At 36.4% G+C, this 24825-nt stretch overlaps 1 protein-coding gene across 5 annotated transcripts; it reads right to left on the reverse strand.

Moving 5' to 3' along the window:
* Positions 1 to 105: 105 nt before the first annotated feature.
* On the reverse strand, positions 106 to 19102 carry LOC106069584 (cdc42 homolog). 5 transcript variants are annotated; one of them, XM_056024202.1, is made up of 4 exons: positions 18900 to 19102; positions 6919 to 7958; positions 3637 to 3701; positions 106 to 2961 (listed from the first exon to the last, which is right to left on the reverse strand). In XM_056024202.1, the coding sequence occupies exons 2-4, from the start codon at positions 7076 to 7078 to the stop codon at positions 2560 to 2562; spliced, it is 627 nt and encodes a 208-aa protein (XP_055880177.1). In that variant the 5' UTR covers positions 7079 to 7958; positions 18900 to 19102; the 3' UTR covers positions 106 to 2559. The 5 variants fall into 5 exon arrangements, with proteins under 5 accessions (XP_055880177.1, XP_055880178.1, XP_055880179.1 ...); XM_056024203.1 differs by lacking the exon at positions 18900 to 19102 and adding an exon at positions 14409 to 14546; XM_056024204.1 differs by lacking the exon at positions 18900 to 19102 and adding an exon at positions 12937 to 13091.
* Positions 19103 to 24825: the final 5723 nt, after the last annotated feature.

Here is a 24825-nt window from a genome sequence, read left to right on the forward strand (position 1 = left end):
AAACAATAATTTATCTTGTAGTTAAGACAGATTTACTCTCATCACACTCTAATGAACATTTGTTTCACGCACTAAGATTCTCTTAGAACAGTAAACAGTTCATGCAACTTGTTATTGACAAACCAAGATTTTATTTACAGAAACACTTTATATATTCATGTCAATGGATAGGATATAAAAATGATACATGAATGTATGTTTTAAAACAAATACACTTATTATATGAATGTAATAACAATTAAACGATAGTAGTAAGCTAGAAGTAATCAGTATAACAAAATGACATTGTGCATATAGTTATATTATAACTTTAGTTCTAACGTAACTGTATATTGGCTGAAGAGACATTGAATCTTTGGCTTTACACCAGTGTTTTTAAAACTTTGTTCTCCAAGGAAAACTTTGCACATTCTGAGTATTTAGCGGAACAACCTGCTAATTTTTTAGAGTGGTGGCCTAATAGTTAATTATTTCCGTAGTTCGTGGAACACCTATTCAGGCCTTGGGAAACACTTTTACACTAAAGATTTTTATAGGTTGTTACATACGTCCTTGAACTTTAAAAAAAAATTAATTGTGTCACTTTTAGACATTTCATCTGCAGAGGAATAAGCATAAATAACTGGGTATTTGGTGTTTCTTGTGTAACCAATATAGGACTATGTTGATAAAACATGCATTTTAAAAAAGGTAACAATTTCAGACCTTGTGTTCTATGGGGGGGGGGGGGGGGGCAGATGATGTAAAGCTCTTCTGTTTCGAACGAAGGTGTCGTGTGACCAGCACAACGATTTTACCTTCCCAACAGGGGCGGACTGGGTGGGTATCAAAATCGGCCCGGGCATTACCATATAAACCGGCCCACAATGGTATGTCATATCGTGTGCCTTGGGCTTAGCCAGGATTTTTTGGTGGGGGGATTTTTTTCTGTTTGAGTGTGTGTGCATTGAAAAAAAAAATATTTGGTCGCGACCAGACCGGCCCATTCGGTGCCGGCCCACCGGGCATTTGCCCGTTTGCCCATATAGCCAGTCCGCCCTGCTTCCCAACGTAAGTCAGACACCCATTAGATTTAGGATTTATTTTTGTGCAGTTTTCAGCACCGTAGAATCGGGTTTCCAAGTTAGCACAAACTAATGTAAGTATTCAGCTGACAAAAATGCTTTTTTAAATATAGAATTTTTTACATTGTTTAGAACTGAATCATGATCGTGAAAATCACCAATCTGAACATGAAGAATATATTGATGAATCCTCTATGTATACGTATTGACACATTTTGATAAATACAGTTATTTTATAGAATACAAAACCAGTTGGCACCAAAAGTTTTGAAATATACATAGACAGTAGACAAACAAATGTAAATGTATTAAATACAAATGTAGACTAAAATGATGAAGCCATTTTTTTACGTTTTAGAAATACGAACATTCCTTTAAAAGGGAAGATTCAACATCTTTGAGAAGTTCCTTCCTGTTTGGGAACATAGATCACATGACCAGACATAGATCACATGACCAGTCATCCATCTCATCAAAGTGCACATTATAGAAACCACCTGTGATGCTTCCCTCTTTTTTTTATGTTATCGACTACATTCACCTTCAATCAGAAGTGGCTTATCAGATTGTACGGAGAAACTCCTCCTGATCCATCAGCTGCTTTAGGTTTTGAAGTTATAGAAGTGTGTGCAGCTCAACTCTGAGCAATGTCTTAAAGTCGGAATAAATATGAATAACTTCCTTTGTAATTAAGTTGTCGAGATAGTTTCCAGATATAAAGTATGTTGACATAAGCTTTGAGCTGATCAGACACTATAAAGTATGTTGACATAAGCTTTGAGCTGATCAGACACTATAAAGTATGTTGACATAAGCTTTGAGCTGATCAGACACTATAAAGTGACCTATGTGTTATATGGTATCTTTAATCTATATTTCTATTTCAATTTTCTTTTTGTTACATTTTAATGTAATCTCTTGGCAGTCTTTACATAAAATTTTTCAGTCAATTCTGAATTAAAATCTTGAGATATGTTCAGCAAAGATTTAGATCTATATTTACTTGGCAATCAAGGTTAACGTGCATGTATTCTCCCAAACCTTCCTTGGTTATTATATTTATTCTTTTTAGGTTCTTAAAAAAAGGGGGTTAATTCAGCAAAACGTAGTTTTGTCATTAGACAAATACTAGTTACGCCCCTTATCAGCCTGCGCAGTTTAAAGCATGTCTGCAACGTCATACAAAGAAAACCTGAAGACCCAGCTTTCGAATCTATCAAGGAAGATAAATCTTTTTTGTGAATGGTTTAAATGGGTCTTTGTCTCGATCCCTTGCATGGAATCTACAAGAGTTTCTGTTCAGTTGAAAAAGTATTCATCTGCAAGAGTTCTTTCTCCTGTCATGCAAGGCAAGCATGAGCTAAATCTACATCTGGCGTAGAGATCTTATTATTGATAAAACACTGCACCCAGAGAACCGCAGCTTGGAACGCATGTCGCGAAGCTAGACCATGTCAGTGTCTTTGAGATTCAAACTCCGCCCAAACAGTTTCATTCACTTCACAGAAAGCATCGCTTTAACCCTGTGCCATAGTTTGTTATTTCTCTTCGGTCTTGTGGCTGCCATAAGCGCTTGGTAGAATATATTGTCCAATCCATCCCCGGTCAGGGCCGAGCATTCAGCGTAGACCTTGGCCCTGATCTTGCGGGCTAGTCGTTTGCCTTCTTTTTCAGAAATGAATAGGCCCTGCTGGTTGTGGGCTTCGTGGTCCTCGTTGTCCCTGAGATCTTTCTGGGTGCCCACAAGGATGATGGGGCACTTGGGCTGGTACTCTCTGAGTTCCGGCACCCATCGTGACTTGACGTTGATGAAAGAGTCTGGTTCTGCCACAGAGAAACACAAGATGAAAACATCGGTTTCAGCGTAGGTCAAAGTTCGTAGTCTGTCGTAAGTTTCCTGTAAAGAAAACAACACAAAAGTTTTAACTGATAAAACCACTGCTGTTTTAAATTTGTAGTTGCATTATTCTTGTTCGAAAAAAAAAAGTATTTAGAGAGATGACTTGTGTGTGCATCATTTTAGGTTGTCTTCCTTTGGTATTACGCTTAGGATGTCGATGTCGTACGAAAAGTAGAATCTGAATTATATATATATATGTATATATATAGATAGATAATAGATAGATAAATTGATAGATAGATAGATAGATAGATAGATAGATAGATAGATAGATAGATAGATAGATAGATAGATAGATAGATAGATAAATAGATAGACAGATAGATTGATAGACAGATAGATAGATAGATAGATTTGTTGATAGATAGATAGATAGATAGATAGATAGATAGATAGATAGATAGATAGATTGGTTGAAAGATAGATAGATAGATAGATAGATAGATAGATAGATAGATAGATAGATAGATAGATGGATAGATAGATAGATAGATAGATTCTTAACGTTTTACTACTTCATTAAACTTTTATTTCGCCTTTTAAAAAATCTCATAATCTTATTATATTTTAAAATTTCTCAATCCTATTAAAGACTCACAGTAAGATAATACATACATTGAAGAGTTTTTCTTTGTATAATTATTATTATTATGACTTTAAAGACTCACTCACCTGACCAGCAGTGTCCACTAAAGTCAGACAACAAGGTGTCCACTCACTGCCCAGTGCCACCGAAACTGTTGAAAGAAATTTAGTTAGACAATTTTGCGTAATATTAAATTTATTTTCAATGTAAAAAACACTTATTTGGGGGCCCCCCTCAAATTATCCCCTCCTCCTCCACCCTGACTACGCCACTGTTGTAACATCGTAAAAAAAAGTGTTTTCTTTTCCCTTGTTAATAACGATTAAGCTGATGTAGATGTAAAATCCAAAATGAAATATAATGTCTAAATCAACAGATCGTTCCTTAACACTGCATAGTTAGGGTAAGATATTTTAATGGATCCAAACAAATGGAGATGCAGTCTGACTACAATAGTCTAAATACTCTTCTCAAGAGGCAATGCTTTCATTTTAGTAACCAGTGAAGCGAAACGTTTTCAAACAATCAAAACTCTTACATGCAGCCGAAGATCTGCCTACCCACTGTCTACCTCATGTGGAAACTATTTCAATGGGCGATGACTTAGAGCTTTAGCTACAAAGGAGTTGATCATCTTAGTCACCAATTCCATGACTTTGCAAAGTTCTTCGGAAAAGCCTAGGCGAGAAGCGCTTTCTGGTGAATGGTGGGAAGTTTCTCATGAGATTAATGATACATATGTTTACTAGCGACAACCCGTGCTTCCTTTCAATTGGTTTGCTTTTCAAACAAATGTACTTCTATTATACTAATGAAGGTAGTAAGCAGTGAGCATGCACTATATGTTTTTGTTTAAGAGCCGCATGCAGCTTAAGAGCCGTTGTTTGCGACCCTTACATATTGAACATTAAATAATGAAAAAATGCTATATTTTATTTTAATAAATCTTCATTTTTAGTTTAAAATATGGCTAATATATTCTTGAATAAGATTTAAATGTTTTGTAATAGTTACCTATGGTTACATTACTGTGAAACTAATATTTTAGCATTACTTGACAATGACACCAATAGACTCTCTATTTCTTGAAAGGTAGAGACTAAACTGTATAAAAAAATGGCTCCAGAATCAACACCAATAATGGTGTTTCTAATTTACACAAATGACCTACAAAACTGCATTAGTTCAGTCATATTATTTACAGATAATTGCATAATACATAGCACAATCAAAAAGACACAAGACTGAAATTTTACGAAGAAAACTAGAAGTAAAGAAAGGGAAATCCAATTGGAGCATGTTTTATGTGACATAAGGGGAGTTCACTATTATTGTGTACTTATGAGGACAAGAGTTATACCCCTTAAGAAGGTTATGTTTGGCCCATGTAAAGTGTGTTTAGTTGCCACTTGCTCCTGAGTCACCAGCTGGACCTTGCTGCGTATTATGTGAAATGTATCTGTCAAAGAACCGGACATCTTTGCATGTTACAAAGTTTGTCTATTTTGGAAGCACCGTATCAGCAAACGCCAACCTTATCTTATCTTATCTTATATAATACAGACGTTACTTCAAAAAAGAAGATGATTACGTCCTACGCGTCATGCATTTAGTCATGCATATTAACCAATGACTTAAATTCTGCCAAGTTACTGGTTTTCCTGGCTGGCTCAGACAACCCATTCCATGCTCTAAACCAGCGGTTCTAAACCTTTTATGCTCGGCGACCCCTTTTTACCATCCCCCACTCTGCCGCGACCCCCCCCCCCCCACACACACATACAGCAATAGAAGAATAGACAAAAAAAATCCATATTTTTGATGGTCTTAGGCGACCCCTGGCTAATTGTCAATCGACCCCCAAGGGAGTCGCGACCCACAGGTTGAGAACCCCAGCTCTAAACCCTAGATGATCAGATAGACTTCCGTGTTGCTCGTGCCAGTGCTGCTTTTGGCAGACTTCAAGGACAAGTGTGGCAGCGGAGAGGACTCAGCACATCCACAAAACTATAAGTCTACAGTAAGCATATCTCTATCAGTCATGGCTTTTGTCAAAGGCTATTGAAGATGTAGGACTTAAAGGGTTAACATATTTAATGTAGCTCTTACGATTGACGTAACTTTAATTGAGCTGCTTCCTACGTATGTTGTATAACAAATGTCAGTATAATGATCTCATTAATAGTAATAGTTGTTATTGTCAAAGAAAAATTAGAAGAGGAGGCCTCGCAAGCATTCATTAAAATGAGCCCCGCAATCCCGTCAGGCCGGCCCTGACCACAACGGTTTTGCTGGACTAGCTGTCTGGATCCCTAACCATACCAGAGTGAATCAACAGTTATAGTAGGAATTAAACAACAATGTTCTGCACGTCACACAGAGTGTATATAACAAAGTAACACCACTGCTGGCACACCCAATACGTCTGTGTAACCTATTTTTTATCACCATCAAGACTGCCCACATCACTTAACGCTAATTAGCTAATTGCTATGCAGTTCTCAATAAAAAAAAAAAACAACAACAAGAAGTGATCGTAACTTTATTTCCAATGCTACTTTTTCCATGTGTTACATTTTAGTTTGACTAAATGGTGCAGTTGTATTCGTTTCACGTTGTTCAACTTTAGCAATAGCTAATCAACACAATGATCACTTGCTTTTTTTTTTCCTTTCCACTGTTGCCGGCCATTAAAAAAAGTTGAATCAAGAGCTTTGGATTTGTATAGCAGGGATGTTATGAGGAGGGGGGGGGGGTTCAATGTATAGCATCTCTGCTAACTCCATCCTCCACCGGGGGGGCATACTTCGTTATGTTTTAAGAAGAAAACAAAAGGAATCCTCTCCCTGACCCAATCCTTGCCGACAATCAAAATCTTTCCACAACTCGCGTTTAATGTTTACTGTTTGTTTTTAAATTTAACTTTTGTACATTGTGATTAACTCTTTCTCTCCTAACTGACGATACCAACGTTGAATCTACCAGAATGTGGTAAATAACTACGGAGAGAAAGAGTTAAAGATCTTGATCTTGCCACTCTCTAACCATTTCATTATAACATTTTGTCTCCGTGTATTCGTTCCTTTGACGTAGAGACTTTAATAATAACTATGACCTTTGAACTAGTTAAACTTGAATGAGAATGTGCTAACAAAGTTTTCATTTAAATAGTTATGTATCGTGCCATGGTTTTGGGTTATAAATACTTCTTGGTATTCTTAAAAGATAAATCTCATGATCCAACTGTTTGCCAGGGATTCTAATAAAATGGTGAAGAACCAACAGAATTTCCCTTTTCGAAATAGTATAAACTCGCATATTTTGTATCCCTAAGAGCCAAATGTGTATAAATTGTATACAGTATTTACCTTTGAAACTGTCGTAATGTGTAGGTGAGTACACTGTCAGGAAATCTCCATGGACGAAACGGAGTAACATGCTCGTCTTCCCCACCGCTCCGTCCCCCACCACTACACACTTGTAGTTCTTGACGCCAGGCTGCACAGTGTTTACAGAAAACTTCTGCATGATGGAGCCAGCAGCACACCACGACAAGGCCTTCAGTTTAGAGTAGAGACTATTAGAACAGTTAGTAATGTCCAGTTAGAATAACGCGCTCTTCAAATGCAGAAAATACCTCTGGTACCACGAGCTAGTGTCCAATAAAGAAATTGTATCTCAAATCGATGTCAGAGCTGTTCAGATTGCCTAGCTCCTATATCGATATTTATGAGCTACTAAAGCTTCTCCAGAAAAAGAGAGTTGAGAGCTGGATGATTCAGATTCTCAAAGATATTCTCTACGTTCGTGCCTGACCTATATATCGCGTAATCATCTCACTTCAAGGTCTATAAGCTTTACATATTTAATCCTGCAGCACGAATCACTGTAATGATCTTTCTCCATCTGATGTTTAGATAATAGCTGGAACACGAAGTGTAATTCTAACATTTCAAAGCGGGCAGCCCATTGTTAAATAGAGCCAGTATTACTCATTGTTAGTAGAAAAACTATTTTTAATACATTGTATTACCGATTGAACTTATTCAGCATTAAATGAAGTATCCTTATTTTCAAACTTTTGTATAAGGGAAATCCCGTGGAGATTAAGGATGCTTGTTAAGTGGGTCCTTCGTCTGCAAGTGTGTGATCTTTTTGCGTCTCTCTGTTAATCTGTATCTAGCTATATATGTGTGTAGATCTATATATGTGTGTAGATCTATGTTGATATTAGCAGAGACACGTCAAGGGAATTAATTATAGACGCCAACAAGACGAGGACTGATGACGTAACATGCCAGTACAACAAGGGGAGGGAGAGGCGGGCTAATCCTGGATGGTCATCTGTGCACTCATACTCCCGATGTCTAGTTGGTTGGTCAAGTTGATGCCTATCACGTGACACTTCCTGAAAAAAAAAAAAGGCAGAAGAAATAAAAAGTGAAGAAATGTGTTTGACACAGTGACATGAGTCACCAACGTGAAACGAACTATATAGGTCGTAGTACTTTGAGATGGGGATACGTCGTAAGTAGACCTACTGTTACAAGTGCTACAAGTAGTCTACATTTCAACAGAGATAACCCATTGATACAACAACTGACAATACAAGAAAACCAAGACGAATAGAGAAAAGTGTTTGTTTTAAATCAGTTCCTTCTTTATAAAGCTGATAGTGGTCTAGAGTTTGAGTTTTTGAGTTTTGGCATATCGGCACAAATCAGGCCATGGCGTGCCCGTAGTCCTTCAAGGATTACTCTCCCTTTATATTACAAGGGCTAAATTCCACACAGTTAAATTATTAAAATCAAGCTTATAACTTAAAAAGCTATTACTATTGCATGGAGTCTTTCTTTCCTTATCTTCTTACACAATAAAATACAGACGTTACTTAAAAAAAAAAAAAAAAAGAAGTGATTTTAAAAATTTGATTTTCGCTTTTATAAAATAAAAAAGTAGCTGTAGCATCGGAACTTTGAATGGATTAAAATATTATGATGTTGGATTTTCACTATCTTTTCTAGTTTACGAGATCTAAATGGGGCGGACGGACAGACGGGCAGACGGACGGATAGACATTTCACTCAAAACTATTAGCCTATTTCCCCTTTCGGGGGCCGCTAAAAATTGTGAACAACTATAAACAATTAGTAAACAATTAACATACAAAGCGCCTCGATAATAAAGAGCTATCTATGATAGAACATCCAGTCACTATCTGTAGCCTACTACTCACTTACATAAAGCCTCACGAGACACTGACTGTAAATACTGGAGAGTACATACAATTACCGTGTTGATAGACAGGAACTGTAACCCTGTGAATCTAGATGTGCATGCTAGAATGTTTTCCACTTGAATAGCCGCCTTTGTCAGACAAGTTTCACTGTTGTTAAGTGAGTCCCTGGTCTAAACAACAAGGTGTGGACTATTGAGGTCTAGCATGCGACTCAAACACCCCGCGTCTTGTAATACTTACACATATATATCCACAAAACTAACATCTACACTTTTCCTGATATACTCACCCACACACTGTACTCCTCCTCATTCCACCCCACACACACCCGCACCCCCACACAGCAGGGTGTCGTTGGTCGTATCACCTCACCTGAAGGTATTTCATTAACCGGCACGGGTGTAAATATTTGACGTGTAAATCAAACATGAAAACTATGTCGATTATGAATACTTGCAATTTTGTAAACACTAGTAATAGTCCCATATTATACAGTTTTTTTTAAAGGCAAGGTTTTATATATGGGGAAAAAACAACAACTTTGACACAATATTTATGCACACACTAATAACAAAACAAAACAATTCACTGTTGTTTTATTTCTAACTAAGATTGGGATTTGGATCCCCTCCCTGACATTCTACGTCTATAAATAGTTGTTTGTTTTTAAAAATAAAACACTAAACTGTATGTGTAGATCTAAGGATTGGGACCTGTTGGAAAAACAAATGAGTCTCTCCTTGATCTTGTGCCTGCATTCTTTACCTCTCCCTTACTTTCATTCTTCCTTACTCGCTCTTTCCAAGCATTCTTATTTTACCTCTGTGACCTCTCATCAGCCTCCTTGCCCTCCTCTCTGCCCCTCATTATCAATCGAATTCATTCCCCCTCTCTCTTTTTGTTTTCAATTCCCCCTCTCTCTCTCTCTTTCTCTTTTCCTGTTATTAGTTTAATATTTGTATCTTCCCCACAGCTTGCTTAAGCTGTCTCAGTGTCTTCTTTCCCTCTATCTACACCAGTAACTCTCATTATTTCCCTTCAATGTCTTAGTACAGTTAGTACCAAAAATAAATTGGGACTACATTTTAGGCTATTAGTTTTAGCCTTTGATAAACTTTTCCCACAATTTCGTCCCTTTCTTTCACTTTTCTCTCTCTCTCTCTCTCCCACTCTCTCCCTCTCCTCTATCTTCTCTCTCCTTGATAAATCGTTACTAATGGTGCGATGTTATGTAATATATTGTTGTTGTTTCTTTTTTCTTCTACACATATAAACTATATCGCTTCTGAATCGACAAAAAAAAAGGTAGGGATAAATGTTAAAATAGATGCTAACAATATCAATACTCGATGACCAAGGTAAATTTGTGCTTTAGGTATGACCACAGGATATGGTCTTTGTCGTGGAGCGATTACCTCAGACCTTTGACCCTAGACAGTCTCCCAGACCATGGAACCAGGCCAATGCTTCACGTAATGTCACACAGACATTCTTTCCATGTTGATTTTGATCAGAATAAAACAATAGTAAGTTATAAATAACTGAGACGCCAGGGTTGCTATTAACAACGACCAGACTACAATAAACACGTGACTTTCAGGCCATGTCATATATTAAGCTGACGTGTCGCGAGATTTCTTAGGCAGTAAAAGCAACAAAACATGTAAGCAGATAAGTATTAGGTAACGAATCATACCTCCTACATTTAGACAGCAACAAGTCCATTAAATTTATGGCGTATAGCGTGTAGAAACATTCCTGCCGTATTTCAAACAAGTCCATTACAATTACGCGCCTGCAGTTACATATATGATTATCGACCATATGTAGACATTAGGCATTCTCATATAATAATTAGAAATCTATTCGTTTGCAGACATATGTTCAATTCTTGGACAATATGTTGAAATGTATAATTTGCAGGCATTTCAAAAATAAGCTTCTATGTATTCGCAAAATTTATGTTAAAATTGTACATTCTCGGACAATATGTTGAAATGTATGATTTACTGACATGTTGAAATTACACATTGTTGGACATAATGTTGAGATATATGATAAGCGGACATGTTGAAATTACACATTCTCGGATAGAATGTTGAAATGACCTGGCTCACGTCTGCTCAAAGTTCAAGCTTTGTCTACCTGAATCGTTTTACAATTATTGTGATGTTGCCGTGAAACCACCTGTCGCCAGTCTCGTGTGTCTGACAACGTGCACATTGTAGTTTCACTGGGTCACCTTGTTATCAAACTATTGACACACCAAAGACTTACGAGCAAAACTGGACAATGTGTTCATGACTTGAGTGTGTATGTCTGTTGACGAGTTTTGAAATGGTGGTGTGATGAAGGTATGGTAAAGGTATGTTTTACAAGAGACTGTACTTAAACACATACTTAAACACATACTTAAACACATACTTAAACACATACTTAAACACATACATTCTTACATACAGTCTTATTTATATACCGCCATACTCACATATACCGAGCTCTAAGTATTCATAACCATTCCACATAACCAACACTATGTATTGCAGGCTGAACAGAGGAAAAACGATTTTTTTGTTTCTATTGGCACAGACTGCTACGTTGCCTACAGCGCAGCAGCAAAATGCTGGCTAGATGAATTAGAAAAATACCATCCACCAAACATTCTGCCTTGCTGATTATTAAATCACCTAATTTGGAAACACTACATAAATAAGATAAATACTCTGCTATAAAGAGCTACTACTGAGAGAGAGAGAGAGAGAGAGAGAGAGAGCGAGAGAGACCCAATAACCTGCCAACTACAATAAACTTATGAATCGCGGTGGCTGAGCGGTAAAGCGCTTGGGGTCCCGGGTTCGAATCCTGGTGAGGACTGGGAATTGTTATTTCGTGATCTTTGGATGCCGCTGTGTCCTCCCAGCTCTGATCAGTACCGGACATTAGTTGGGGGAAAAGTAAAGGCGGTTGGTCTCTGTGGTGGCTACATGAGACCCCGTAAACCTATAGACCACAAGGTCTAAAAAGGGAACTTTATTTTCTTTACTTTTTGACAACATACATTAAACATGTAGTGATTACATAAACATAGAGGTAGAGGAAGTAGTAACACTTTGACATGATTCCAATAAGTTTGGTAAATTAAGAACAATGTTTTTCCTTTAGTACAGGTATTACCAAAACAAATTGGTAGCAAATCGTGCCCTATAACTTCTAGCCTTTGAAAAGATCAATTTAATAGATAATAAAGTTATGGATCATGGACTTTAACTGTAGAATTAAAAAGAGGGATCCTAGCCACGGAATCGAGATGCTACAGATGGATTCTGGGTATCATTTACAAAAAAACTTACATGGCGAGTTGACCCCACGATCATTGTCGAAAAACGCAAGCTAATCACAAGATTCACAGGACTCGTAAAGGAGCTTTCTGAGGGGAAAATTTCCAGGAAAAGGATCAAAGGCAGATGAAACAAGCGGTGAAGTCAATGAAAGAGACTCTAATCCAGGCAAAATAAATTGGAGAATGGAGAGAGTCAGTTGTCAGATCATGTGTTGTTCCCCAATTGTCTAAAGATTACGAACATTTTCTTTCTAACAATACTTCAGGCGACCATATTTAGTACCAAAGAAACATGCCATTGTGATAAGCATTTAATCTACGGTGTGATAAACAAATGGAAATCGAATTCCATTAGACGTCTTTTATTTTCTTTAACATTTAAAAATAGTTTTTAAGTCTATGCATAAATATTCTTACATAATGAAAAAAATGTATATAAACGCGAGAGTGAAATCGAATTTTCTAAAGCGCTTTTGTTTTCGAGATCAGATAAGAGACATATGACACAAACACAATAAAAGCTTTCTCTACTGCAGAATTTCACATTAAACTAAACAATATCAAAGATTCTAGGTTGAACTTCACTGCTGCCAACTGCGTGACAGTAAATCTGCGAATCAAATATACTTTTAATTGGTTGCCCATTTTTTAGAAAATTAGTTTTTAAAGTCATACAGTGAAAGTCTAATGCCTTTCCTAAATTGAATTTTTTTGTTGTTGTTATAAGAAGTAGAACTTAAAAGATTTGATTCTTCAGTGCTTACAAAGTGCACAGAAACAATCATACATATATACCTTTAGACTTACATGTAACACTTCCTTTACTTTGTACACCGGATACTGTCAGAAGTCACTTATCTATACTTTTTTTTTTCTCGGTATGAACATTTCCAACGCTCATCTAACAAATGATAAGGAAATATTTTACACGCTCGAAGTCAATGTTGAGTATTCAAAACAGGCTCGGAGTAGAAATGTATTAATTCAAATTACTAGTGTAGGTATTCGGTCACGTGAGACAGTTTACTAAAAAACAAGAGAAGCTGGCTGACTTAGTATCAAGTACGCCACGGGCAGCGGTTCTCAGGTTCCCGTATTTTATAGGTACTGGAAAGGCATTTTAGTTATGGCGCTTCTAAAGAAGAAGCCAGCGTGCGTGCGTGCGTGCGTGTTACGTTATGTTTAAATTCCAGTTCTGAAAGAGAGAATTGAACATAAGACAGTTCAACCCATAGATGACGTAGAATGAACAAAAAGATGTGAACAAGCTTTGATCCAGAGTTTTTGTACAGACACCTGGAATGTGTTCAACCCAACAGGTACTTGAACATCGCTGGTGTGATGTATTTCTATCAACATCGTTGGTGTGATGTATTTGTATCGTGATGTATTTGTATCAACATCGCCGGTGTGATGTATTTGTATCAACATCGCCGGTGTGATGTATTTGTATCAACATCGCTGGTGTTATGTGTTTGTATCAACATCGCTGGTGTGATGTATTTGTATCAACATCGCTGGTGTTATGTGTTTGTATCAACATCGCCGGTGTGATGTATTTGTATCAACATCGCTGGTGTTATGTGTTTGTATCAACATCGCTGGTGTGATGTATTTGTATCAACATCGCCGGTGTGATGTATTTGTATCAACATCGCTGGTGTTATGTGTTTGTATCAACATCGCCGGTGTGACGTATTTCTATCAACATCGCTGGTGTTATGTATTTGTATCAACATCGCCGGTGTAATGTATTTGTATCAACATCGCTGGTGCTATGTGTTTCTACCGACATCACTAGTGTGATGTATTTCTATCAACATTGCTAAGGTGATGTATTTGTATCAACATCGCTGGTGTGATGTATCTGTATCAACATTGCTGGTGTGGCGTACATTAAAATTGCTAGGGCAAAACGAATACCACAAATACATTTAATGATCAAATTTTGCAAAAGGAAGATCAGCCCATGTTTTGAAGTAAAAACAACACCCAATGCTTAAGCAGCCATGGCTCAACGGATCTCATACCTTGCAAATAACGGTCGCTTCTAAGTCCCGTCAAAACTCCTCCGCAGAAGTGAAATGCTAAATTACCTCCCCTATCATGTATAGTGCACACTTCTAGGGCTAAAAGATAAAATTAAATCGTTGACACAGTCCATGAAGTGAGTTTTTCTTAAGATGGCCTTGACCTAATAAATAAATATCCTTATGAACTGAAATGTAAAGTAGATTTCAAACTTAATGCTCTAGAATCTATTTAAATGTATATCTTACGTCTCAGTCCTGTGCAGTATTGATCTAGTATCGTCTGAAACTGGCCGGGGATTTCACATGTATACGTCTCTAGTGTATTTGAACAGAACGCTTAATTAAGTAGTCTTGCTCATGAGCCAGTTAGGCGGGGCGATGGTTCCATGCGATTAATGCTTGAGCATAAGAGGGCGCGCCCTGCTGTGTCATCTCACTAAATCTGTCACAACTCACAAGTGGACTCTGTAAAACATGGCTTCTTAAAACAATAGTTTTATTATTATTGAGTTGTTCTGATAAATTGAGAATCTGATAAATGTGAGAATCTTCTCTGACTGATACTAACCATTGCACACATTAACTTGGAAAAAGGGGTAGTAGATCAGCGGTTCTCAATATTTTATGCTCGGCGACCCCTTTTTACAATCCCCCACTCTTCAGCGACCCCCCCCCACACACACACACATACAGCATTAGAGGAATAGACAATAACAATTTTTAACAATTAATAATTTTCGATGGTCTTAGGCGACCCCTGGCAAATCGTCAATCGACCCCCAAGGGGGTCGCGACCCACAGGTAGAGAACACCTGTAGTAGATCCATTAAAAAAACCGTTCTCATTGCAATCCATGTTAAAGTGATTATACAAAATAACAATAAGAAGTAGGAGACGAAATAGAAGAAATAAAATAATTCTTCACTGAACACTGTTCATGGCAATACAATGACTACTAACGAATTTCAGTCATGACAGGGTCCAGAGAATGAGAATTATTAATATAAAGTTTTTGTTCTATCATAGGCCTATTAATAAACCTCAAAGACCTAGCTGGGTTATAATAGTCAACGTTGCAGCTGTAAGATGTTTTGCTAACAAATAGAAGCGGCTGTTTAGTCTTATCAAATAGCAGCGGCTGTTTAGGCTTATCAAATAACAGCGGCTGTTTAGTCTTATCAAATAGTAACGGCTGTTTAGTTTTATCAAATAGCAGCGGCTGTTTAGTCTTATCAAATAGCAGCGGCTGTTTAGGCTTATCAAATAACAGCGGCTGTTTAGTCTTACCAAATAGTAACGGCTGTTTAGTCTTATCAAATATCAGCGGCTGTTTAGTCTTACCAAATAGTAACGGCTGTTTAGTCTTATCAAATATCAGCGGCTGTTTAGGCTTATCAAATAACAGCGGCTGTTTAGTCTTACCAAATAGTAACGGCTGTTTAGTCTTATCAAATATCAGCGGCTGTTTAGGCTTATCAAATAACAGCGGCTGTTTAGTCTTACCAAATAGTAACGGCTGTTTAGTCTTATCAAATAGCAGCGGCTGTTTAGTCTTATCAAATAGTAGCGGCTGTTTAGTCTTATCAAATAGTAGCGGCTGTTTAGTCTTATCAAATAGTAGCGGCTGTTTAGTCTTATCAAATAGTAGCGGCTGTTTAGTCCTACCAAATAGCAGCGGCTGTTAAGTCTTACCGAATGGTGGCAGCCCAGAAGTGTAGCCAATAAAGTTCTCTAAAATGTGACGGGATACAACAATGCATTTCGGTTATTGCCCTTTGCCTTAACGCATCATTTTCAGAACAGAGCTTCTCAAACCTTTTTTCTGCTAAAACCATTTAGTTGACTGCCAATTCTTAAAAAAAAAAAAAACAGTTATAGGTACATTATAATTCACTTTGCGTTACCTTATTTGTTTTCATGAACAAAATCAATAAGTCCATCGCATAGCCTTTAACTCTCTCCCTACGGCACACGCACAACCTGATACGTATGTTTCAGACACGCATTTTATGTCCACTTTTTATGCAAGAAAATTCATTGTATCTCTATGAATTTTAAACAATGCGTGTTTATGGCACTACTTTCCTTACTGTTCAACTAAGTAGAACCAATCTAAAGGAGAACCACTGTTTTGAGGCGTTTTGAAGTTGTCAACAAAGGTAACGTCTCATCACACCTTTCTGGCCTAGAAACTCAAAGGAATGTGTAAAAACATTAACACTGATACATAGCTTTGTTGTCAACTCTCCAAGAGGATCCTTTCAAGGTGCATTGCTCTGGTGACTAAACAACTGGGGCCCATTTTATTATTATTAGATATTTGATTCTATATTGATTGGTTGCTCAAAGAACATAATCTTAAGTAGATTTAAGTTTAGAGATTATTAAGTTTCAGAATAGAATCATTTCTGATATTAGTTGTTTTGGAAGTTGAATGACCGAAATCATTAAGTGCCATTTTATACCTAATTTTAGAACTCAAGTTTTGTTAAGTTTTACTTTTTTTTTTTAACATCATAAAAAAAAAAACAGTATTTCGAAAAAAAAAAAAAAACAACACATTTTTTTGCTTCAATAGAGCGATGTACAAATGAGTGTACCAAACATATGCAAGCAATATAAGCAATATAAACGTTTTTTATTTAAATCAATGTCTCATTTATGAAACGAATGGTGGTGTATAATTTCAAATCCTAGTCCTATGTATTTCTTCTAATGATTCCTAATTGCAAGAGGTCTTTCCGTGAACTTTTCTATTTAATATCCGGCTAATTTCTACATAAGACACTGCGCAAAATGTTCATGTTTATTTATTCCACTCTTAACGGATTACAAAGAGACATTTGAGTTGAGTGCGGGAATTCCCGCTGAAGCCGCGTGCAAAATAAAAACACGTAAGCCAAATTTAATGTTAAGATGATTCTATTTTGAAACATTGTAACGGTCAAACAGAAGTTTGCACTCTGTAGTTATGTAGTTATTTTTTGTTTCCCCAAATATTTAAATAAACTGTCGACTTTCTAGGAAAATCGTTAGAGTCGTTTTCAAAATGCCCATCCAACCAATGTCCCGTTTTTTAACCCATGAAAAGTGTGAAAGATATTAGGGGGAATTCCAAAAAGCTTATGAGTGAATGCCTAGTTGTTATGTTTTTGTTTTTGTAGAGTCTGTTTTGAAATGTGTATCTATTTCAGGGGTGGGAAAATTACGGACCGCGGGCCACATGCGGCCCGTCAGAGTGTTTTATGGGGCCCGTGGAAACCTACAGAAATCAGGTGTACCCACAGACTATACATATAATAAATGCAAGTATATTAAAACAAAAAAAATATAAATATCTATAGAAATTATTTAAACTTCTGGTTCTAATCAGTGATGATAAAGAGGCTAAAGAAACATTGTCTCTACATGTCAGTCTAAAAAGTTTGAAGTACACGACGATTATCCTTATTGACAATATTTCGAAACATTCAGTCAATGACACAAACTCAGACCAGTATTTATTCAATGCCATGAAGAACTGTTTTGAAATGTTGGGTTGGCTTAGAACAAGATAGTAAGTGTAACATTTGATGGAGCCCGTGCTTTGATTTCGGTTGGAGGGTGATGAATAATATAAATAACAACTTTATCACAAACGAATCAATCACCGTATGCAACTTTTTTTTTAAATCGTGTACATATATATAAATAATGAAGGTAATAGCTGCTTGGTAGTGTAGTATGCGCTTCAGACTGTCTTCACGAGGTCTTGAGTTCCAACCCTGCCCGCTGCCGTCCTGCCTGGGTTAGAGCGTAGTCGTCTTCTGATGGAATGTCCAAACAGTAAAATAAACACAACGTGTTCACGTAGTGCTTACTTAATGCTCACTGAGTGCTTACGTAGTGCTCACAGAGTGCTTACGTAGTGCTCACAGAGTGCTTAGGTAGTGCTCACAGAGTGCTTACTTAATGCTCACGTAGTGCTTACTTAGTGCTCACAGAGTGCTTACGTATTGCTCACAGAGTGCTTACTAAATGCTCACAGAGTGCTTACGTAGTGCTCACAGAGTGCTTACTTAATGCTCACGTAGTGCTTACTTAGTGCTCACAGAGTGCTTACGTATTGCTCACAGAGTGCTTACTAAATGCTCACAGAGTGCTTACGTAGTGCTCACAGAGTGCTTACGTAGTGCTCACAGAGTGCTTACTTAGTGCTCACAGAGTGCTTACGTAGTGCTCACAGAGTGCTTACTTAGTGCTCACAGAGTGCTTACGTAGTGCTCACAGAGTGCTTACGTATTGCTCACAGAGTGCTTACTTAGTGCTCACAGAGTGCTTACTTAGTGCTCACAGAGTGCTTACTTAGTGCTCACAGAGGGCTTACGTAGTGCTCACAGAGTGCTTACTTAGTGCTCACAGAGTGCTTACTTAGTGCTCACAGAGTGCTTACTTAGTGCTCACAGAGTGCTTACTTAGTGCTCACAGAGTGCTTACGTAGTGCTCACAGAGTGCTTACGTAGTGCTCACAGAGTGCTTACGCAGTGCTGACGCAGTGCTGACGTAATGAATACGTAGAGGTCACTTAGTGCTCATGTAGTGCTCATGTAGGCTACAAAGATATGTAGCCTAATTGGAGCAGGCCTAGTTATGTATTACACGTAAACTCGGTAGATCAAAAAAAAAAAAAGGATATTCCGGTCTTTTCACGGAGACTGACACAGAATGACAATCAAAAAGTAATGACGTAATACTTACAAATGAATAATTATTTCCGAAGTAAAATTCGTCGAATGACTTTATACAAGCTCTAAAATAGAGTTTTTAAAAATGTCTGTATAGTTAAGTGACTGTGTGACTAAACACGCGTTTGTGAATTCCATCTGAAAACAAGCCTGCAACTGTCACGACAGACGACAGCCACTATATGTTTGTCAGACTGTATAGGATGTCTCAATGTTTTGTGTATACATGAATAGGCTACACACGCAGAAAGTGCACGCTCTGTCAGCGGGGGCGGGCCGCGTCGGTGTCAGAGCGGGAAATGTACTTAGAAAACAAGATAAGTCTACTGGGTCGTCTGGCTGTAACGGACGTCATTTGAAAAACAAAAGACACACACACATACACAGACTAAGAGTATGTAGAGTTAGTCACTATAGTTATTGAGGTATTAGGATTTTAGATACTTAGTCGTGCATTCAATTTAAAATAATATATTATGGAACCTAGGCAGCAATGGCCAATAATATTAAGCTAGGGATACAGGACGTAATTGTGATAAGAACGTCATTGTGTTTAGTAAGACGTTTGGTCACGGACCTTTTGTTTTTGTCAAGCAAAAAAAAAAGTAAAATTAATTAAATTAATTAATTAATTTAATTAACTAAAAGTGACAAGACATCGAAGTATACTGTGTTTAAAAAAAAACAACTAATAGTACAATGAACTTTAAAAAAATATGCAATAGACTCTAGTTCTAAAGGTAGTGGCAAGATTAATCTGTTTGCAATGAGGTTTCAAACTCCCACCTCGCTCATCCCTTCTTGGTAGTGTAGCTCTGTCATTGTAAAGATTTAGATTCAACTCTTCAGTGCTAGTTTCTAAGGAGGCGGGAAAATAAAAAAAGACCTTACCGAAAACAAGCTCAGACGAGGAAAAATAGAACTCGAATAGACCCCACGCGGAAAAGGGCTTAGTCAGATGTGGCTAAATATGCAGGTCACAAATGGTCTGCTTAGCCACGTGGAATCCTGTGCTTATCTTCAGACTGAAAGACATTTCGGTCTTTTACTTCTTTTAAAGTAGTCCTACTTAGAACTAGTTGATAAGATCAAGTGATCTAGTATGCCGTTTAACTTTTATTAGGTTAAAGCAGTACGTTATTTTCCTGGATAGGCCCTTATAAACAAGCACTGCCCCATATTTCTTCTCGCAAACCTCAATGTTAGAGTAGGCTTTATATCTCGATCAACAGATCTACATTTGTAGATGAGGATGAGAATTACCTGTGCATTCCTTTCCAGGCACGTGACGAGGCGTCGAACGATGCTATAAATAGACACGTGTGGTTCTGTTGACAACGCTGTCCACTTGTAATGTCACACTCGATACTTGGGCAATAGGAAGCCAGACTGGCCCAGACCTGGTGCTCACGTGGGCTGGCGTTTAAATAGTGGAGTAAGGGTGAGACGCTCTATTTGAGGCGTCATAATACAAGTAATAACAACTTTTTACAAGACAACCTAGATTGACCGAAGGGCAGTGGCGTCACTAGGGTTGGTGTCACCAGGTGTGGTGAGTTCAGGGTGTCACCCCCCATCAGCTTTCCCCTCAAATGTTCCCAATAAAAAATTATTGTTTAGTTCTTTTTGTTGCGCTATTATAGAGTGAGCTAATTCCCTACATTCGTTGATAGTTGGTACAGAACGTTCAAATGAGTGTCGATTCTATTTTAAAATTTCTGACATTGTTGGCTATCATTAGTTACTGCATAGTTTAAAATTTAAGATTAGAAAAATATTTCACATCAACTGAACATGCTTTCCTTAGTGGACTTTAAAGAGCTCCTAACGGAAACAGTTAAACTTTAGGCCCCCTATAGTGCTAGTTTTGTACAAAAGACAAAGTTATTAATCGGTACAAAATAATGATAATAATATTTAGTATTATTGTTAAGCCTCACAAGAGCTTTTCAGGATTTCAAACTTGAAAACTTATTTTTTTTAAAGTCAATATCTTTTGGGATTTCGTTTTCAATGGACTGAGTTGCCTTATTTTAAATTCATTTCTCAAAAGTTCTTAATTAACTTCAGTTTTGAAAATCATCTTTCACATGACATCACGTTGACATGCTTTTGGCCAGAAGCAGTTGTAGAAATAAAGGGTTGGTAAAGGTTCCTCAAGTCCCATCGGTATTCCATATGAATTGTAAAATACAAGTAGGCCTACTTCCCAGTTTTAGCTTCTTCAAAATTAACTTTTGCTGCCTGAAGATGTATTCTAGTTTTGGCATTTCTGTTACAATATCTTGTCGTCTGGCTCAGCATAAAAGGGATCGATGCACTCCAGCATTAACCTCTTGTCCTCTACTTAAATAGTGAGTCTGGCATCCTGAGATTCCTGACATTTTCATACTGTTTAAACTTATTGTTATGTTGCAGTAACATAATAGTTTAATTTGACAAGAGCTATCAGAAAAGCATTTTTAGATAATATATCAAACTTTTTGTTGAGAAATCTCTGAAGTCCTCTAGCTTAGTCACTGATACGTTAATATTTATTTCTTTACTTTCAATTTACTCTTCTGTAGTTTTGACTTTTTTTTTTCAAGTACATCTGCCCAAAAAAGCCAAGCAATAAAAAGTATACATGTATTCACAGAAAGCTGGTAATGGTTTTCGAGCTGCGCATTTAGTGTCTGTATTTTCAGAGTGGTGACAAAGCGCTTCAATGGCCGTCACACTTTCATCAAATTGTTCTTTCATGGTTTCTAGCAGTAGTATGATGAGCGCTCTAGTGATTTGTTTCTAGAGATTTTAATGACACTCCAGCAGGATTAATTAAAAGTGCCCAAATCGAATGGTAAAAATGGCGAAGAAAGAAAAAATTTTTAAGAGTACATAAAATGTCAAGCAGGAAGTAGTTTCTGAAATTTGACCACAAAGCCTAAATGAACAATGTGCACATCCAATACAATAGGGTTTGTTGCTGAACATAAAAATTATATATGTGTCAGACGCGAATAGCCCAATTTTCAGTAAAAGAAATTACAAAAGTCATTTCTCTATAGAAGAAGTTACGAAGGCTATATAAAATACAACCACAGACCTATATAAACTACAATAAATATAGGTTTTTGATTGCTAATTACGATTTATTTAGGTAGGTGCTGTTTTACTATTACATACCAAGTATTAGAGTTTAGAAAAACCCAGGTTTGTTTCTTGTGCAACGCTATTAGCTAACACCTCATATCATCTCTCCATTAGTATATTTAGATCTATAATATAATTCTAGTCTAGATCTATATATAAAAATCGAATACATCTAGTAATAGTATAGATTCTATATTGAGACTAGATTGCTGAGTCTAGCCTATGCTATGCCTATAGTCAGTTTTTATTAGAAAAAAGTCTAGATATTAATAAAGACTAAAGTTTTTTAATTATCAGATTATTAGATATAGACATAAGACATAGATCTAATAATACTGTAATACGTTTACTATACTCTATACTTAATCTACTAAACTAGAGAACTATCTATAGATCTATCTATAATCTAGTCAATCTAGATCTATACAATATTCATTATAATACTTCTACTTATAATGACTTATTTAATAAGTTAGTACTTAGACTTAGATCTATTATAGTTTATTAATAGATTTTCCTTTCAATGCCTAGACCTAATAATAAGATTGCGAATGATGTCTATAATGACTGATTTTTTTATTTTTTTTTATAATAATAGGCCTACTAAATCTAGGTCTAGACTCTACTTAAATCTAGTCTAAAATAATGACTGTCTAAGACTCTAGATGATTGAGAAGTTCACATGGAGGTGTTTTTAATAATACGGCATGTCGGCTGAAAGTATATAAAGTGCTTTTTTTTTTTGTAAAAATAAAAAAGAGGCTCCGGTACTCAGTGATAGATTGCCTAACTTTCAACTAATAATAAATTAACAATTAACGTTAAAGTACAAGAAAAATAATCATTTTTCCCGACATTGAAAAAAGGTGCCGGTACCCCGTACCGGTGTGTACCGTCACAAAAATATATGTATATCTCAATCTTCTTTCATTTAATTTTTTTTGCGGGGTTATTGCCTTAAATTCAGGCTAAAAATATCGAAGCCTACATTTTTACACTCATTTCTAAACAATTAGAAGAGATGGACTGTACATCTGCAAAAACACAAACTCAGTTAGACTTTCAAAACTATTAAAAGAAAAACTTAGTGATTATTTTTACTGTATAATTCTATTATTATTCCTTTTTAGAATTAGGATATAAACAAAAATTTGCCATATGACTTTATCTAACAGAAAAAAAATAAACTTAGGTCTATTTATGCGGTTATTTATAGTTACCTAGTACTATAAAATATATTGAACTAACACGTATATTCATCATAATGCAGCCATGCGATTTTTCGTTTATAAACATTGCATTATTTAGGACCAATATTTTACAAAGGCTGCTTGGAGAAATCAAGTATACCCATTAGGAGAAAAACGACCCCTTTACTCAAGAAAAATTTAAGAAACTAGAACAGACACAAAATAAACAGTGACATTCATAACAAAATAATATTCAAAATTGATTAGAGTAACACCTTTTTAAGTAATCATTTAAAGTTTAAAATCACTACAATTTTTTTCAACAACTATTTTGTGTATGAAATTGTGTATCGGAAAATGCCGGGTACATGAAATAAGCTAGTCCTGAAAAAACAACACAGATCTTGGGTAAAATACTCATCAAATAAAGTACTGTAAATGTGCAGTTTCACGCGCTAGTTTCAGGTCTTTTCTTTTTATAGCCTCTATCGGGTTATATCCCAACTACCCGTATTTTTGTGCAGAATTTTTTTCTCTATCAGGTACACTTAAAATTATAGCATAATAATGTCAGTTTAATTTAAAAAGAGAACTGAAAAATACAAAGATATATAGGGAAAAAAGCGACTTCCGGCCCAATACTTTTTAATCAAAGAAACGAAACGGACTAGTCCAACAAACCCTATTGCGTAACCCTTTATATATATCTATATATATTGCCTGCACTCCTTCATGAATTCCAAATATTGTAGCTACATTATCAGATCCCTGAGCATAATACATCAATAAGTCAGGCCCACCCCTTTCCATACATTTTAAGATATCCGAACTGGTACCATTAACTTTGGTTCTCTTTGAAGAGAAAAATCCTAAAACGTTTTTGTCATTTAAACAATACCATTGCTAGAGTTAAAATATCTTTTAACTTCAGAAATATACGTTAGGTGTGCTATGATATAAGATACCACAGTATAATTTTTCACTCTACGGGGTCTGCTAAAACATATAAACGCTCTAAATGTTGGTATTAGACTGGAAAGTGCGCATCGCTGCCTTACAATCTTACTAATTATCATTTCAGTATTGGGTCATATTTGGATAACATTTCCACAATTTCAAGACATTTTCCTTTATTCAATCTTCAATTTTCTTTACAAGAAACACTGTGATGTCAAGCAGTATGTGCAAGATGTTCTTCATTCTTTCCCCTTCGTTACGTTGATCATAGCAATGTCTTCCCTGTCAATTGTTTTTATTTTTTTTTTTTTTGTTATTGTCCAAGTGCCAGAGTTTTCCAAATCTTAACGCCTGATGAAAATTCTTCAGTCTTCTCGTGATTTTCAAATTTTTAAATTGTCCACTTAAAATCAAAACAACATAGTAACAACATTACTATTGATTTTTTACCCCATTAGGCATACATTTATTTTAAAAATTTATATAATTTTGAATTTAAAAAATGCATTTTTAACTCTTGGATGTTACCTCAGTTGGGTGTTACCTCAATTGGGTGTCACCCGGTTCAGCCCGCATCCCCCCCCCCTTGTTACGCAGGGCAACAAAATCGGTCACCTATAGTTATAAAAAAGTTATCATTCGTTCAAATTCCTAGATCTA

Source organism: Biomphalaria glabrata, chromosome 3 (genome assembly GCF_947242115.1).
Source record: "Biomphalaria glabrata chromosome 3, xgBioGlab47.1, whole genome shotgun sequence".
Taxonomy (NCBI): domain Eukaryota; kingdom Metazoa; phylum Mollusca; class Gastropoda; family Planorbidae; genus Biomphalaria; species Biomphalaria glabrata.

Coding starts and splice junctions, on each gene's coding strand:
- LOC106069584 (XM_056024202.1), bottom strand. CDS start 7,078: ATGCAGAAGTTTTCTGTAAACACTGTGCAGCCTGGCGTCAAGAACTAC. Junction 3,702..6,918: donor ACATTACGACAGTTTCAAAG/GTAAATACTGTA, acceptor TTCTTTCAACAG/TTTCGGTGGCACTGGGCAGT. Junction 2,962..3,636: donor TAGTGGACACTGCTGGTCAG/GTGAGTGAGTCT, acceptor TTTTCTTTACAG/GAAACTTACGACAGACTACG.